We start from the raw sequence: 18,314 nt of genomic DNA, 5'->3' as shown, positions 1-18,314 counted from the left end.
CCTAAGCTAAGTTAAATAAGTTATTATTTAAATTAAAATATTCTTATTTTTAAAAGCGAATAATATTTAAAAAAAGTCGAGTTATATTAAAAGAGTTTTTTAAGGACTCCGAAAATATTTTTTTAATAGCCCGTAAAGTATAAGCTAATAGTATTTTTAAAATTATTAATTAGGACGCTATAATAACTAAGAATTCTAAATTTAATTTTAATTTTAATACTTTTTAAAAAATTATTAAAAGTTCTAAAAGTTTATAATAGGTTCTTATATATTTCTTTCGTATTTATAGTTTTTTTATTTAATAAAGAAATTTCGTATTTTATTCTTAATTTTATTATTAATAATTCGTTTAACTTCGTATTTTAGTTAGTTTAGTTTAATAATAATATAATTTTCTATATATAAACCTCTTAATATAAGTTTAAATAATAAAATATAAAAAACGGGATAGTATTATATCGTATTTAATAATTTTAATTCGTAATTAATTAATAAGACTTTTTTAATAATTTTAAATAGTCTAAGTTTTTTATAATTTAATTTATTACTTAGTCGTTTCGTTTTAATATTATAATAAAGAAAATAAGTACTATCCCCCTTTGTTAAAAATAGTTTTTTAATTTTTAATTTATTTACGTTTTTTTTTATATATTATTATATAAACTTAAGGTTTAGTAAGGCTTATTTATAAATCTTTTTAAGTTTATTTATATTTATTATAGTTTTTATAGCTTATAATCTTTATTATACTTCTTTATACGCTATTAGTTAGAATTCGTAATTAAAATAAAATAGAGATTTCTTTATACTTTTACTAACTATAATATTATATACGAACTAAGTTATTAATAAAAATACTATTTAATTATCTTAGTTATAGTTTATATAATAATAAAGGTATATCTTAAGGATTTAATTAATCTTTTTATCTATTTATCGGTTTATAAATAAAATAATATTAATAATTTATAGTTTATACTAAGTTATAAAATTAGGGATTTTTAAAACTTTAAAATAAATAGCTTATTTTTATTAAAAATAATTTTTTTTAATAAACTATAGTTTAAAAATATAACCTTAGTAAATATATATACTAGGTTTTTTATAATATTTAATTTTTTATAAAAAATAAAATATATAAACTTAGTAAGTCGATTAATTATAACTAAGATACTATCGTATTATATTTTAATAAATAGTTTTTTAGATTTTAATAGTTTAATAATAAAGTCCTATATAATTAATTATTATACTTTTATTAGTAATTATAATAGTTATAGCTCGCTATAAGGCTTATATAAGCTATTTTTATTTTTTTTATAAGTCACGTAGTCCTTAATTACTTTTATAATTTTAATATATATAGTAGATTTATTATAATATTAGCAAATCCGTTTTTATATTTTAATAATTCCTTAGTAACTATATATTAGTATATTATAAATTTTTATAATAAGCTTAGAGGTTATTTTTTTAATTAAGCTAATATTAATCTTTTTAACTATTATAAAGAGCTTTATAATTAATATAAAGCTACCGTCTTTTTCTTATTTAAAAATAATTTATATTTTTTTAAAAACCGTAACTTTATAATTAGGTTTTTTATTAAGAGCGTTTATTCTACTATTTTTTAAACCTTTTTAATAAATAATTCGGAAATTATACTTAGATAGGAATTCGCTTTATTTAACTTATTATTTACTTAAATTCTTATTTATTATAAAGTTTACGAGGTTTTTATAATCTATATAAATTATAACTTCGTACTTAGTTTTAAATAATTATAATCTCTATTTTTAAAATATTTTAATAATTATTATTAGTTCTTTATTATAAATTTATTAATTTAATTCTATTTTATAAAATACTTTAAAATAAAAGTAATATAAATAAAGCTTTTTTTATTTATTTCGTTATCCTAAGACCGCTTTTATAATAAAATTTAAAGTATTAATCTCGACTTTAAAAAGTTTTTAAAACTCTAGGATTATAATAACTAGTTTAAAAATAACTATATTCTTAATTTTAATAAATACTTCTTTATATTTAGGATCTTAAATAAAAGGGGTATCTTTTTATATTAAGTTATTAAAAAGTCTAATTATATTAATATAGTCCTTAAAAAATCGTTAATAAAAATTAATAAATCCTAAGAATCTTTATATATCCTTAACGTTTTATAATATAAGCTAGTCCTTAACTACTTTTATTTTTAATACTTATATATAAATTTATTTTAATATAATAGTATATTTAAAGAAGTTTATTTTTTATATATAGAATTCGTATTTAGAGGGTTTAGTATATAACTTAGTATCTTAAAGTTTTTAGAATATTATATAAATATATTTTTTATATATTTTAAGGTTAAAAGAGAAGATAAGAATATTATTAATATAAATAATAATAAAAATATTAATATATTCCCGGAGTATATAGTTAACTATTATTTAAAAAGTTATTAGAGTATTAATAAGTCTAAAAAGTATAATAAGATATTTAAAAAGTCCTTTATAAGTTTAGAATACTATTCTTTACTTATTTTTTTTTAAAACCGAATTTAGTTAAATATTTTTTTAAGATCTATAGTAATAAACTAATTAGTTTTATAAAATAGATTTCTAAGCTTAATAATAAGTAATAAGGGGTAATAATTCTTTTTTATAATTTCGTTAAGTCTTTTATAATTAATAATAAGTTTTAATTTTCTACCCTTTTTTAATATAAAGAATAAAGGGAATTTAATAAGAGAATTTGATAGTTAAATATATCCTTTCTCGAGTTTTTTATTAATATATTTATTAAAGTACTTTTATTTTTCTTAATTTATTAAATATATTAAATAGAACCCGGGTTATATCCTTTTTTTAAACTCGATTTTTATATTTTAGTTACTATATTTTAGTAATCCTATTTTTTTAAGTTTTATAAATAGTTTTATATATATTTAATATTTTTTAAGTATAATTTAAAGTTATTATAATCCTTAATCGTTAGTACTAGTTATAAACTTTTTAGAGCTTTTTATTATTTTAATAAAAGCTATATATCGTATTTATTTTTATTTTTTAAGAGTTTTTAGAAATCCGTTTAAACCCTTTTTTTTAAGTCGTTTAGTAATTAGATCTTTTTAGAGGACCTAGTTAATAATCTAATTTATTTATAAATTATACTTTTATAATTATAAAATTCTTAAAATAACGTTAATATTTCTTATTTTTATAATATTATATTATAATTACTTTTATTAATTATTAATATATATTAAGAGGTATACGGTTTTTTAATTAATATATATATAGTCGTAGTTAACTCGTTCTCTTTTTATTATCTATAATTAATATAAGTTATCTTTTTATACTTATAATAAATTAAGTTTATTTACTATTTTTAATAAAATATAACTTTTTTATATACTATTATTAATAATAGTATTTAATCCTCGTTTATAAATATCGAAATTAATTCGTAAGTATGCGTCGTTATATTATTTAGTTATATATAAGACCTTTCTTCTTACTTTTATTTTTTATTATTTTTTTATAATTAGCTTTTTTAGTTTTTTAATATACGTTTTTTTTATTAAATACTTTATTTACGTAGTTCTTATTATTCTCTCTAAGCCTTAGCTTTTTTAATATAATAAACTTAGTATTAGTTATACTTATAGTTTTCTTATTTTATATATTCGCTATTAAAGTATTTTATAAAAAAGCTAAGGTCTAAGCTAAATATTATTTTATTATTATTATTAAAGCTTAGTAATATCTAGCTAAGTAGTTAATTTTTTATATAAATATCCTTAATAAGCTTATTATCGTATTTTTATAAGTAAAAGTAACTATTTTATTTATATATAAAGTACTAAAAATATTTATTATTTAAGTATTCTAACTAAAATAATTCCTTATAAAAGGGGTTTTCGGGGTTGAATAAAGAGTAATTCTTATTTATATAGGGGGTTATTATAACCTTTTTACGTTCTTTAATTTTATAGAACTAAATAGTTTAGTTATTTTTAAATAAATAAATATACTTATACTATAATTTATCGTCGTTCTCTTTAGAACTAGTATTATTAATACTAAGTAGTACTTTATAATTAATCTCTATTTAAATACGTTATTAAGTAACGTTATAAAGTTTATCTAAATTATAAAGTAATTTTATTTTATTAAAATAAAAAAAACTAGTTCCTATTTTAAAAAAAATTTTTAAAATTAAAATTAATTTTTCTCTTTTTTATAATTCCGAAGTTAAGAGTTAATTTCTTAATTATTTCGATTTTATTTTTATATAAGAAGTCTTTAAGTTATTTTTTAACTTTATAAATAGATTTTTTATTACTATTTACTTTTCGTATTATATAAATAGACTTAGTTAGAATTATATTTAAATCGAGTCCTTTTTTAGACTTAGTAAATTATTTTTAGTTTATATAATTTCGTTATACTATATAAACGAGGCTACTTATAATTTCTTTAGTATTAGGTCCTTTTTTTTTAAATTTAAAAAGCTACTCTTTTATATTAACTAAGCGTTTTTACTTAATTCGTCCTTTAAAAAAATAAAGTATATTTTTTATAATAAGGTCTATCTTAGCCTTTCTTTTTATATTTTTATAAATCTAAGAGAGCGTAGTAATATATTTAATATTATTCTTTTTAAAAATATAGGGTTAGTAAGTAGATATTTCTTTTTTTATTACTATTACTAAGGTCCCAATAGATAATATAATATTAAATCGTTCTTTATTCTTAGGTCGCTTTAAGTACTATCCTATTTATTTTTTATTATTTTAATAAGTAAAATAATTATTATTATAATAAGCCGTTTATAAGAGTTACTTATAAAGGGTTTTTTTATTTATAATATTAGCTCGTTTTTTTAAAATAAGTTAGTATTAAATACGCTTAGGTTATTAATAATCTCTAGCTATATATTCTAGTTTATTATAATTATAATACTTAAAATCCTTTTTTTAGCGAGGTTATTCTTTTTTAATAATACTAAGATTTATTAATTTATTATAATACCCTATTATAATAGTTATTAGTTTATATTTATATTTATTATTAAGTTTAGCTTAGTTATTCTAAGTATTCTATTTTCTTTATTTAAAACGTCGTTTATAAAGTCGATTATTAATTTTAATAATTATATTAATATAATTATAGAGTTTATTAAGTTAGTCCTAATAAAAGAGGTTATTCTTAACTTTTTTCTTTAGGCTATAATAAAAGGCTATTATAAATATTTTATTACCCTAATTAAGCTTAAAAATAATCTATTTAAATTTAAAAATATAGTTACTAACTAACTTTTTTTATATAAGGGTTATAAGCTTTTATTTAATAATTCGTTCTTTATTAAAGTTATTAAAGGTTTTTTTAAATCTTTTTTCGAACTTATTATAATTATTAAAAATCTTTTTAGTATTTTTATTTTAAATATTACGTTCGTTTTTAAAATAGTTTTTTATAAAAAGTTCGAACTAAATAAAAGTATCCTTTTTAAAAAATAAAACTACGTAATAAACTTTATTTATTTTAATAATAAAAGAGGTTCCGTAATAATATAAATAGGCCTTAGTTTTAGTAAGGAATCTTTAAAAAGTATTTAGGGACTCGTTATAAAGTTCTAATTTAGGGTACTTAGTTCTAAGTATTAAAAGAGGTCGGGGCGCTATAAGCTAAATATAAAATTATTTATTTTTATTTTTAAATTTAAGTATTATACTATATAATTATTAAATAGTAAGTATAACTATTTTAATAAGCTACGCCGTATTATTATTATTAATAGTTAATATATTCGTGTTATTTAGTTAGTTTCTTAAAAAGTAAACTTATTAAATAGGAGTAATTAAAGTATTATAACTAGCTAGTTATAATAAGTATATTAATAAAAGTTAAAATTACGAGTACTAAGTAAATAGTATTATAATTATAAATAGCTTTTTTAAAACTATATTTATAAATTATAAAATAAATAAGGCTTTAATAATTAATTATAAGCTTATTAAAAGGGGTTTTTAATAAAAATAGCTAAAAGTAATTATAAGATTTAATACTAAGTTAATTATTAAAAAAGTTATAAAAAGTCTATTTTTAAGCCCGGTTTAAGTTTATATTATATATAAGTCTCGTTTTTAAATATATTTTTTATAATATTCTTATTTATTATTATTTAATTATTTACTAAATAGTCGTCCGTCTTATTTATTTACGATTATGTATTTTATTTATTTACGAGTATTTATTATTTATTTTATTATATAATTATAATTACGTAACTTATTTATAGTTTTTCCGCTCCGAGAGGAGTTATTTTAAATCCGTATTTTTATATATATAGTATAGTAGCTACCGTAGGTCCTATAGGGCGAGGCCCTAACCTTATTATACGTATTAGGTCGTAATAAAGAGGCCGTAATTAATTAATAATTACTTTTATAAAAGGGGAAGTTTTTTAATAAGGGTATTATTTTAAAATTAGCCCTAGGGAACGTTTTTAACTCTAATTATAAAAGCTATTATAAATAAATATTATAAATTAAATTTTAAGGTTTAATAATATAATTTAAATATAAAAGGAGTAAAGGAATAAAGGCTTAGGATATTTTATAAATATTTAATAGAATTTAATTATATTAATAATTCTTTTTAAACTAATTAAAAAGTAGAATAGTAACGCCCGTATAAGAGCGACGCCCATATATTAATTTATAACGCCCGTATATTAATCCCTAAGATAATATATTTAGTTAATAATAAAAGCTTATTTAAATTTAAAAGTTATGTATTATTAAGTAATAACGATTATATTCAATTAAGAACTATTATATTACTTATTATTATATATAGTATTTATATTATAAAGGGCGTTTTAAATAGACTTAAGGGGAAGGGAACGTACGATTTAAAGTTTTAAAACGTTACTTATATTAAGGGATTTCATATTAATATAGTTTTAGAAATTTTATTAAATAAAAGCGTATTTTAGTTTTAGGGTCTAGATTATATTTTATAATAAGGAACGCTTTATAAGAATATTATTAAAAAGTAGCTTATTTAAAAAAATAATTTAGTTTTTTTTAAATATAACCTCTTTTAATCCTATTCTTTTTTTATAAACCTTAGGCGTATTCTATAAAGCTTAATTAGTATTATATTATTAATTAGTTATAGAAAATTCTATTACTTATATTAACGTACTTATAAGAGGTCTAATAATACGCTCTTTTAGTATTTTAAAATAGGTTATCTCGGACTTAATACTTTTTATTAATTATTATATAAGACTCGAGGTATATAATAGTTTTTTTTTCTAACTTTATAAGCGCAAAAGATCGACCTTAACGGGATTACGCTTTTAAAGGAAATTATATTATACGGTATACTTTTTAACTATATAATACGTATAATATACCCTAAGTACATACTTAACGTAATATAATAATTTTAATATAAAAACCGTTATATAATTTAAGATAAGTAAGCTATTATAGCGGCGCCAGTTAAAAAAGTTAATAATAAAAATTAGCCGTAATAATTAGTTATAATAATTAGTTATAATAATTAGAAATAGCCCTTAATTATAGAGGTTCTAAACTTTAATAATAATATAGAGGTTTTTAAAAAAGGGGTTAAATAGGCTAATATTTACTACTTTTTAGAGCTTATAAAAATTCTTTTTATCTTTATCGTTTTTAATATTACCTAAAGCTCTATTTAAACTAAATAAATTTATTAAATAAATTTACTAAATAAACTTATTAATATATAAACTACTACTTTAATAAGAACTTATTTTAAAAATACTCGTTAATAAGTTTACTTCTCTCGGGCTAAGTACCCTCTTTAACTAGCTTAATACTATAACTATTATAATTAATATAAATATACTTAAGGATTCGTAAAGTACTTTTTAATAATATAGAATTTAGTTAAATAATAGTACGAATATTATAAATAACTAGGTTAATATAGATATTAAAATTTAGTATATTAATATTAGCTTAGAAATTATATTTTATAAAGCTAAAAATCCCTTTAATATAAGCTATATTATAAATATAAAAGAATATATAAAGGGCTTTTTAATTTTTAATAAAAAAGAGTATATAATACGGGATTTAATTATTTACGTAAGTTAGTACTAAGAGGTTTTATATATATTAAAATAAGTATAGCTTATTTTTTAAATAGCTAGAACTTAGAAGACTATAAGAAAAGGTCGAGAGCTATTTTAATTAGTAATTAAGTATAGAGCGTAATATACTTAGTTTTCCCTAATATATAATATATAGTACGGCCCTAGTAAATTGCTCTATTGGAGGGAAGACTCGAGGTATATATATTAAACTTTTATTATAAATTAAGTATAAAATATATATATTATCTAATAGTAAGATAATAGTTTTAAAAAGACTACTTTTAAAAAAGGCCTTATAATTATAGTACTATATATACTAAGATCTTTTTTGTTTTAAACTATTTTTTAATAAATAATAATATATATTTATAGTTTTTAATAAATATAATAAATAGCTTAGGGGTTTTTTTTTTTAAATTAAAATAAAAAAAGAAGTACTTTTCGTATTATAAAGCCTTAAGGTAGCGATTTATTATTAAAAAGGTATTACAGCTAGCTAGTTATAATAAGTATATTAGTAAAAGTTAAGGCTACGAATACTAAATAAATAATATCGTAGTCATAAATAACTTCCCTAAAGCTATATCTATAAGTCGTAAAATAGGTAAGGCTTTAATAATTAATCGTAGTCTTATTAAAAAGGGTTTTTAATAAAAATAGCTAAAAGTAATTATAAAATCTAATATTAAGTTAATTATTAAAAAAACTATAAAAAGTCTATTTTTAAGCCCGGTTTAAGTTTATATTATATATAAATCTCGTTTCTAAATATATTTTTTATTGCGTTCTTATTTACTATTATCTAATTATTTATTAAATAGTTATTTATCTTATTTATTTATAATTATCCGTTTTACTTATTTACGAGCGTCCGTTCTTTATTTTATTATATAATCGTAGTTACGTAACTTATTTATAGTTTTTTTATCCCGAGAGGAGTTATTTTATATCCGTATTTTTATATATATAATATAATAATCGCTATAAGTCCTATAGGGCAGGGCCCTAGCCTTATTATACGTATTAAGTCGTAATATTAGCTTCTCTTTTTAAAAATCTAGTTTTTTAAGCTTATAAATAGGTCGTCTATTCCTAGGTTAAGGAATTGTTAAGTATTTTTTTAAAATATACTAATACGATATTAGGTCGAATTAAAAAATCGAAATTTTTAATAGCTACGTCTCGTTATAAATTATTACGTATTATTCGTTTTTTTAATAAAAGTATAGAAATAATACCTTATTTAAATTATTACTTACGAGGGGTCCGTTATTTAGTTTTTTTTAATTTTAAAATTTATAAAATATACTATTATTTAAGTATTTTATATAATACGTCTACTAACGCTATTTATACTTATAAATATTACGTTTTTATTTATTAAATCTAGCTAATTAAGTATAATTAGTTAATTAGTAACGGAGTTTAATCGTTTTAATTATAAAAAAGAAATAGAAAAGTTACGGTTTTAAAAAAGGGTTATAGAGTTATAAAAAAAGGCTAAGGCTTATTAATAAACTTAGGCTAAGTTAAATAAGTCGTTATTTAAGTTAGAGCGTTTTCGTTCTTAAAAACAAATAGTATTTAAAAAAAGTTAAATTATATTAAAAGAGTTTTTTAAGGGTTTTAAAAATACTTCCTTAGCGGCCTATAAAATATAAGTTAATAATATTTTTAAAATTATTAATTAGGACGTTATAATAGCTAGGAGTTTTAAATTTAATTTTAATTTTAATACTTTTTAAGAAGTTATTAGGAGTTCTAGAGGTTCGTAATAAGTTCTTATATATTTTTTTTATATTCGTAGTTTTTTTATTTAATAAGGAATTCTTATATTTTATTCTTAACTCTATAATTAATAATTTATTTAATTTTATATTTTAATTAGTTTAGTTTAATAATAATATAATTTTTTATATATAAGCCTCTTAATATAGGTTTAAGTAATAAAATATAGAAAATAGGATAGTATTATATCGTATTTAGTAGTTTTAATTCGTAATTAATTAGTAAGACTTTTTTAATAATTTCGAAAAGTCTAAGTTTTTTATAATCTAATTTATTACTTAGTTATTTCGTTTTAATATTATAATAAAAGAGATAAGTACTATCCCTCTCTTTTAAAAATAGTCCTTTAATCCTTAATCTATCCGTATTTTTTTTTATATACTATTATATAAACTCGAAGTTTAGTAAGGCTTATTTATAAATTTCTTTAAGTTTATTTATATTTATTATAATTTTTATAGCTTATAGTCTTTATTATACTTTTTTATATATTATTAACTAGAATCCGTAGTTAAAGTAAAACGGGGATTCTCTTATACTTTTACTAATTATATTATTATATACGAACTAAGCTATTAATAAGAGTACTACTTAATTATCTTAGTTATAGTTTATATAATAACGAAAGTACGTTTCGAAGATTTAGTTAATCCTTTTTATTTATTTATTAGTTTATAGGTAAAATAATATTAATAGTTTATAATTTGTATTAAGTTACGAAATTAGAGATTTTTAAAACTTTGAAGTAAATAGTTTATTTTTATTAAAAATGATTTTTTTTAGTAAGCCGTAGTTCGAGAGTATAACCTTAGTAAATACGTATATTAAGTTTTTTACTATACTAAATTCTTTATAAGGAATAAAGTACGTAAATTTAGTAAGTCAGTCGATTATAACTAAAATACTATTATATTATACTTTAGTAAATAGTTCTTTAGACTTTAGTAGTTTAATAATAAAGTCCTATATAATTAATTACTATGTTTTTATTAATAGTTATAATAGTTATAGCTCGCTATAAAGCTTATATAGGCTATTTTTATTTTTTTTATAAGTCGCGCAGTCCTTAATTATTTTTATAATTTTAGTATATATAGCGGATTTATTATAATATTAATAAATTCGTTTTTACGTTTTAATAACTCCTTAGTAACTATATACCGGTATATTATAAATTTTTATAATAAGTTTAGGGGTTATTCTTTTAATTAGGCTAGTATTAATCCTTTTAACTATTATAAAAAGCTTTATAATTAATATAAAGCTACCGTCCTTTTCTTACTTAAAAATAACTTATATTTTTTTAAGGACTACGACTTTATAATTAGGTTTTTTACTAAGAGCGTTTACTTTATTATTTTTTAAACCTTTTTAATAAATAATTTAGAAGTTATATTTAAATAGGAATTCGCTCTATTTAACTTATCGTTTATTTAGATTCTTATTCGTTATAAAGTTTATAAGGTTCTTATAGTTTATATAAATTATAATTTTATACTTAGTTCTAGATAACTATAGTCTCTATTCTCGAAATACCTTAATAATTATTATTAGTTCTTTATTATAGATTTACTAATTTAATTCTACTTTATAGAATATTTTAAAGTAGAAGTAATATAAGTAAAGCTTTTTTTACTTATCTTATTATTTTAAGACTATTTTTATAATAAAGTTTAAAGCGTTAGTTTTAATTTTAAAAAGTTTTTAGGGGTCTAGGATTATAATAACCGGTTCGGAGACGACTATATTCTTAACTTTAATAAATACTTTTTCGTACTTAGGATCCTAAATAAATAGGTTATCCTTTTACATTAAATTATTAAAAAGTCTAACTATATTAGTATAGTTTTTAAGGAATTATTAATAAAAGTTAATAAATTTTAAGAATTTCTATACGTTTTTAACGTTTTGTAATATAAGCTAGTCCTTAACTATTTTTATTTTTAATACTTATATATAAATTTATTTTAATATAATAGTATATTTAAAAAAGTTTACTTTTTATATATAGAACTCGTACTTAGAAAGTTTAGTATATAGCTTAGCGTCCTAAAGTTTTTAAAATATTATATAAATATACTTTTTATATATTTTAAAGTTAGGGGAGAAAATAAGAATATTATTAATATAAATAATAATAAAAATATTAACGTATTTCCGGAGTACGTAGTTAACTATTATTTAAAAAGTTATTAGAGTATTAATAAGTCCGAAGGGTATAACGAGGTATTTAAAAAGTCCTTTATAAGTTCGGAATACTGTTTTTTATTTATCTCTTTTTTTAATTCGAATCTAGTTAAATACTTTTTTAAGATTTATAATAATAAACTAATTAGCTTTATAAAATAAATCTCTAAGCTCGGTAATAAGTAATAAAGGATAGTAATTCTTTTTTATAATTTTATTAAGTCTTTTATAATTAATAATAAGTTTTAATTTTTTACCCTTTTTTAATATAAAGAATAAGGGGAATTTTATAAGAGAATTCGACGGTTAAATATATCCTTTTTTAAGTTTTTTATTAATATATTCGTTAAAATACTCTTATTCTTTTTAGTTTATTAAGTATATTAAGTAGAACCTAGGTTATATTCTTTTTTTAAGTTCGATTTTTATATCCTAGTTATTATATTTTAGTAATTTTATTTTTTTGGGTTCTATAAATAGTTTTATATATATTTAGTATTCTTTAGGTATAGTTTAGAGTTATTACGATCCTTAATCGTTAGTACTATATATAAACTTTCTAAAGCTTTTTACTATTTTAATAAAAGCTATATATTATATTTATTCTTATTTTTTAAAAGTTATTAAAAATCCGTTTAAACCCTTTTTTTTTTTAAATCGTTTAATAACTAAATCTTCCCTAAAAACCTAGTTAATAATCTAATTTATCTATAGGTTATACTTTCGTAATTACGAGATCCCTAGGATAATATTAATATTTTTAATTTTTATAATATTATACTATAGTTATTCTTATTAATTATTAATATATATCGAGAGGTATACGGTCTCTTAATTAATATATTTATAGTTATAGTTAACTCGTTCTCTTTTTACTATTTATAATTAATATAGGTTATCTTTTTATATTTATAATAAATTAAGTTTATTTACTATTTTTAATAAAATATAAGTTTTTTATATATTATTATTAATAATAGCGTTTAGTTCTTATCTATAAATATCGAAGTTAATTTATAAGTATGCGTCGTTATGTTATTTAGTTATATATAAGAACTTTTTTTTATTTTTACTTTTTATCGTTCTTTCGTAATTAGCTTTTTTAGTTTTTTATTATTTACTTTTTCGGATAGTTCTTTTATTTATATCTCTTTTAGTATTCCCTTTATACCTTAGCCTTTTTAATATAATAGATTTAATATTAGTTATATTTATAATCTTTTTATTTTATATATTTATTATTAAAGTACTTTATAAGAAAGCTAGGGTCTAGGCTAAATATTACTTTATTATTATTATTAAAGCTTAGTAATATTTAACTAAGTAGTTAGTTTTTTATATAAATATTTTTAATAAGTTTATTATTACGTCTTCGTAAGTAAAAACGGCTATTTTATTTATATATAAGGTACCGGAGGTATTTATTATTTAGATATTTTACTTGAAATAATTCTTTATAAAAAGGATTTTCGGAGTTAAGTAGAGAGTAGTTTTTATTTATATAGGGGGTTATTATAACTTTTTTACGTTCTCTAGTTCTATAGAACTAAATAGTTTAGTTATCCTTGAGTAAATAAATATATTTATACTATAGTTCGTTATTATCTTTTTTAAAGTTAATATTATTAACGCTAAATAGTACTTTATAATTAATCTCTATTTAAGTACGTCGTTAGGCGACGTTACGAAGTTCGTCCGAATTATAAAGTAATTTTATTTTATTAAAATAAAAAAAACTAGTTCTTATTTTAATATTTTTTTCTTTTTTAAGGTTAAAATTAATTTCTTTTTTTTATAACTCCGAAATTAAGAGTCGGTCTCTTAATTATTTCGATCTTATCCTTATATACGAGGTTTTTAAGCTATTTTTTAACCTTATAAATAAATTTTTTATTACCGTTTATTTATCGTATTATATAAATAGACTTAGTTAGGATTTTATTTAAATTAAATACTTTTTTAGTCTTAATAAGTTATTTTTAGTTTATATAGTTTTATTATACTATATAAATAAAACTATTTATATTTTTTTTTATATTAGGTCCTCTTTTTGTAAACTTAAGGAGCTATTTTTTTATATTAACTAGGAGTCTTTATTTAATCCGTTCTTTAAAAAAGTAAAGTATATCCTTTATAATAAAGTCCGTTTTAGCTTTTTTTTTTATATTTTTATAAATTTAAAAAAGCGTAATAATATATTTAATATTATTTTTTTTAAAAGTATAGGGTTAATAAGCGGGTATTTTTTTTTCTTTTATTATTATTACTAAGGTTCTAATAAATAATATAATATCGTATCCGGATTACTCCTTATTTTTAAGTTATTTTAAATACTATCTTATTTATTCCTTATTATTTTAATAAGTAAAATAGTTATCGTTATAATAAGTCGTTTATAAGAGTTATTTATAAAGAACTTCTTTATTTATAATATTAGCTCGCTTTTTTAGGATAGGTTAGTATTAAATATGCTTAGGTTATCGGTAGTTTCTAGTTATATATTTTAGTTTATTATAGTTATAGTACTTAAAGTCCTTTTTTTAGCGAGGTTATTCCTTTTTAATAATACTAAGGTCTATTAGTCCGTTATAATACCCTATTATAATAGTTATTAATTTATACTTACGTTTATTATTAAGTTTAGCTCGGTTATTTTAAGTACTCTATTTTTTTTATTTAAAGCGTTATTTATAAAGTCGATTATTAATCTTAATTATTATATTAATATAATTATAGAGCTTATTTAGTTAGTCTTATTAAAAGAGGTTATCTTTAATTTCTTTTTTTAAGCTACGATAGAAGGCTACTATAAATACCTTATTACTCTAATTAAGTTTAGAAATAATTTATTTAAATTCTAATATATATTTACTAGCTAACCCTTTTTATATAAGGGTTATAAGCTTTTATTTAGTAATTCGTTCTTTATTAGGGTTACTAAAAGTTTTTTTAAGTTTTTTTTCGAACTTATTATAATTATTAAAGATTTTTTTAATATTTTCGTCCTAAATATTACGTTCGTTTTTGAGGTAGTTTTTTATAAAAGGTTTAAACTAAGCGAGGGTATTTTTTTTAAAAAAATAAAGCTATATAATAAACTTTATTAGTTTTAATAATAAAAGAGGTTTTATAATAATATAAATAGGCCTTAGTTTAAGTAAGGAATTTTTAAAAAGTATTTAGGGACCTATTATAAAGTTCTAGTTTAGAATACTTAGCTCTAAGTACTAAAGGAGGTCGGGGCGCTATAAACTAAGTATAAAGTTACTTATTCTCGTTCTTAAGTTTAAATATTATATTATATAATTATTAAATAATAAGTACGGCTACTTTAATAAGCTATGCTATATTATTATTACTAGCGGTTAATATATTCGTACTATTTAATTAATTTTTTTATAAAATAAACTTATTAAATAGGAGTAATTAAAGTATTATAGCTAGTTAGTTATAATAAGTATATTAATAGAAATTAAGGCTACGAATACTAAATAAATAGTATCGTAATTATAAATAGCTTTTTTAAAACTATATTTATAAGTTATAAAATAAATAAGGCTTTAATAATTAATTATAGTCTTATTAAAAGGGGTTTTTAATAAAAATAATTAAAAGTAATTATAAAATTTAATACTAAGTTAATTATTAAAAAAGCTATAAAAAGTTTATTTTTAAGCCCGGCTTAAGTCTATATTATATATAAGTTTTATTTTTAAATATATTCTTTATAGCGTTCTTATTTATTATTATTTAACTATTTACCGAACGGTTATTTATTTTATTTATTTATAATCGTTTATCCTACTTATTTATAGGCGTTTGTTTTTTATTTTATTATATAATTATAGTTATATAACTTATTTATAGTTCTTTTATTCTGAGAAGAGTTACCTTATATCCGTATTTTTATATATATAGTATAGTAGCTACCGCAAGTCCCGTAGGGCGGGGCCCTAGCCTTACTATGCGTATTAGGTCGTAATAAAAGGACTCTAATTTATTTTTTTTAAAAATAATAATTAAACTACCCTCTTAATTATAAACGTTAAATACGTATATAAAACGTAATATAACGAACTAAAAATTAAAATAGAACTTTTATTTTTATATATAAAAGAACCCGTAAGTAATACTAAAAAAGTAAGTTAATTTATAATTATTAAAGCTTATAAAATGCGTTTTTTTATAAACCTCTTTATAAATTTATAAAATAAAATAATATTAATAATAATTTTTATTTATAATATTATTTTAAAAAAGGCTAAAAAAAGATTTACTTATTATAATAAAAATTAATTAATAAAAGTAGTATTAATATTAATAATAAACGGGTTATTAAGTATAGAATTCTAAACTAATTACCCCGTATCTTAATAACTTTTACGTATATAGTTACTAAGTATACCCTTTTTATAAGGATTATAAGAGGGGTATATATTAAAAAGAGTTTAAAATACTTTTTTATAAATATATAAAATACTTAGTTAAATATATATTAAAAACGTATAACTTATATAGGGTCCAAGTACTTATACTCGAGTAAGTACTTATTATAAAAAATATTAAGTTTAATAAAAAAGTCTTTCATAATTTTATATATAAGGAATAAGTTATTATAAATAAATAAATAAATTTAGTAATTTAAAAGATATAAGAACTTTTTAATATTAATAATAAGTTAGTTTAAGTACTTAGGGAAGTAGATTTAGACTTTTAAAATAATAATATTTAAAATAATTTTATAGTTAGAAATAGTATTATTATTAAATTTCTAATTATTTAAGATACGAAGTAATTAATAAACGTATTTTAAAATATAGTTAATAAGGCTAAAGAGGCTAATATAGTTTTATTATTATTATTAACTCTTAAAATGACTTTCTTATATAAGCTTAGAAATAGGAGTAAAAAAGAGAATATAATAATTAAGTTATAAATAGCTCTACGTAGCTTATAGTTCTTTTTATAAGTGCTTATATATATTATAAAAGTTCTTAAGCTTTTAATTTTTAATAGCTCTTAATAAAATACTAAAATACGTAATAAACGAGGTACTAATTATAAAAAGATAATTCTTAATATTAAAATCGACGTTAATAAAGAACTTTTATAATAAATCTTTATTATTATATAAGAATAAGGCTTATAAAAACTACTTTATTAAGTACTAAGTATAGTTTTATTAAGTCTTAAATATTTAAATCGGGCTTATAAACCTTTATAATACTTTAATAATAATATTTTTATAACGCTCTTATATTTAAATATTAAAAACGGCAATTATTATAACTATTATTAAGATTATTTTATTTTTATTTTTATATTTAATTAGTAAAAAGCTATAGAGAAAAATAATATAAGATATATAATATTTTACTAAGTAATAAAAAGAGTAGTTTATAAAACCTATTTAGAGCGCTTTAAAAGAGTTTAAAAACTACGACTTATTAAAATTAATTTTTAAAGCTTATTAAAGAAGTTTAATAATATTAGATATTTTTTATAATAATTATAAAAGCTACTTAAGGATATTATAAATATAAAAATAAAAAGGCTAAGGGATATTAGTATATAAAAAGAGGTCGATTATTTAAAATAAATATATATTTATAAATATAACGTTAATAATAAAGTTTATAAAATAAAAGTACGTATATATATAAAAGGGGATATATAACTATTTAACTTTTTATAAAATACGTACGCTTTAACGCTCGTTATAAAGGCCTTTAGGCTTATAATAATAATAACTACCTAATTTAACTTTAAAATAAATTAATATAATATTATTAATATATTCTTTAATACGCCTCTTAAGAGCGAGAAACTAATAATTATTAAACTCCATGGGGCGAGGGAGGGGTTGAAAGCAGAGGAAGAGTGGTCCAGTGCCAGGAGCGCCAGGACACGCAATAAACCGGAACCTAGCCTAACTAACCAACGGATATTCTTCTGAGTTGCAATGATTGCGTCGGCTCGATCTTCGCGAAGGGAATGATCGGTGATAGAGTAGATCCGCAAGGCAAAGGGGTGGCACTGAGTGGCGGTGATATCTCCTTCAGTGAACGAACGACCTTCTACTTACGGATACCCGAGCACGTGCCGAGGGCCCGAACCGACTCGTAACAAAAGTAACAAAAGTAACAAAAGTAAGTAGAAAACGTATGCACCATTTCGGTAGG

General features: G+C 18.7%; 3 protein-coding genes across 3 annotated transcripts; all 3 read right to left on the bottom strand.

Moving 5' to 3' along the window:
- Positions 1-453: 453 nt before the first annotated feature.
- Positions 454-606, bottom strand: CABS01_04224 (uncharacterized protein; the record flags this gene model as incomplete). The annotated part of the gene is made up of 1 exon (XM_060537595.1): positions 454-606. A coding segment is annotated over one exon (153 nt), but the record flags the coding sequence as incomplete, so codon positions are not given.
- Positions 607-1,001: 395 nt separating this feature from the next.
- On the bottom strand, positions 1,002-1,151 carry CABS01_04223 (uncharacterized protein; the record flags this gene model as incomplete). The annotated part of the gene is made up of 1 exon (XM_060537594.1): positions 1,002-1,151. A coding segment is annotated over one exon (150 nt), but the record flags the coding sequence as incomplete, so codon positions are not given.
- A 1,445-nt stretch (positions 1,152-2,596) lies between these two features.
- Positions 2,597-2,758, bottom strand: CABS01_04222 (uncharacterized protein; the record flags this gene model as incomplete). The annotated part of the gene is made up of 1 exon (XM_060537593.1): positions 2,597-2,758. A coding segment is annotated over one exon (162 nt), but the record flags the coding sequence as incomplete, so codon positions are not given.
- Positions 2,759-18,314: the final 15,556 nt, after the last annotated feature.

The sequence above is a fragment of the Colletotrichum abscissum genome (assembly GCF_030869225.1).
Source record: "Colletotrichum abscissum strain IMI 504890 chromosome Unknown Scaffold_8.1, whole genome shotgun sequence".
NCBI classification, from domain to species: domain Eukaryota; kingdom Fungi; phylum Ascomycota; class Sordariomycetes; order Glomerellales; family Glomerellaceae; genus Colletotrichum; species Colletotrichum abscissum.
The sequence above is the reverse complement of the archived record's forward strand: the minus strand, read 5'-3'. Positions and strand labels throughout refer to the sequence as shown.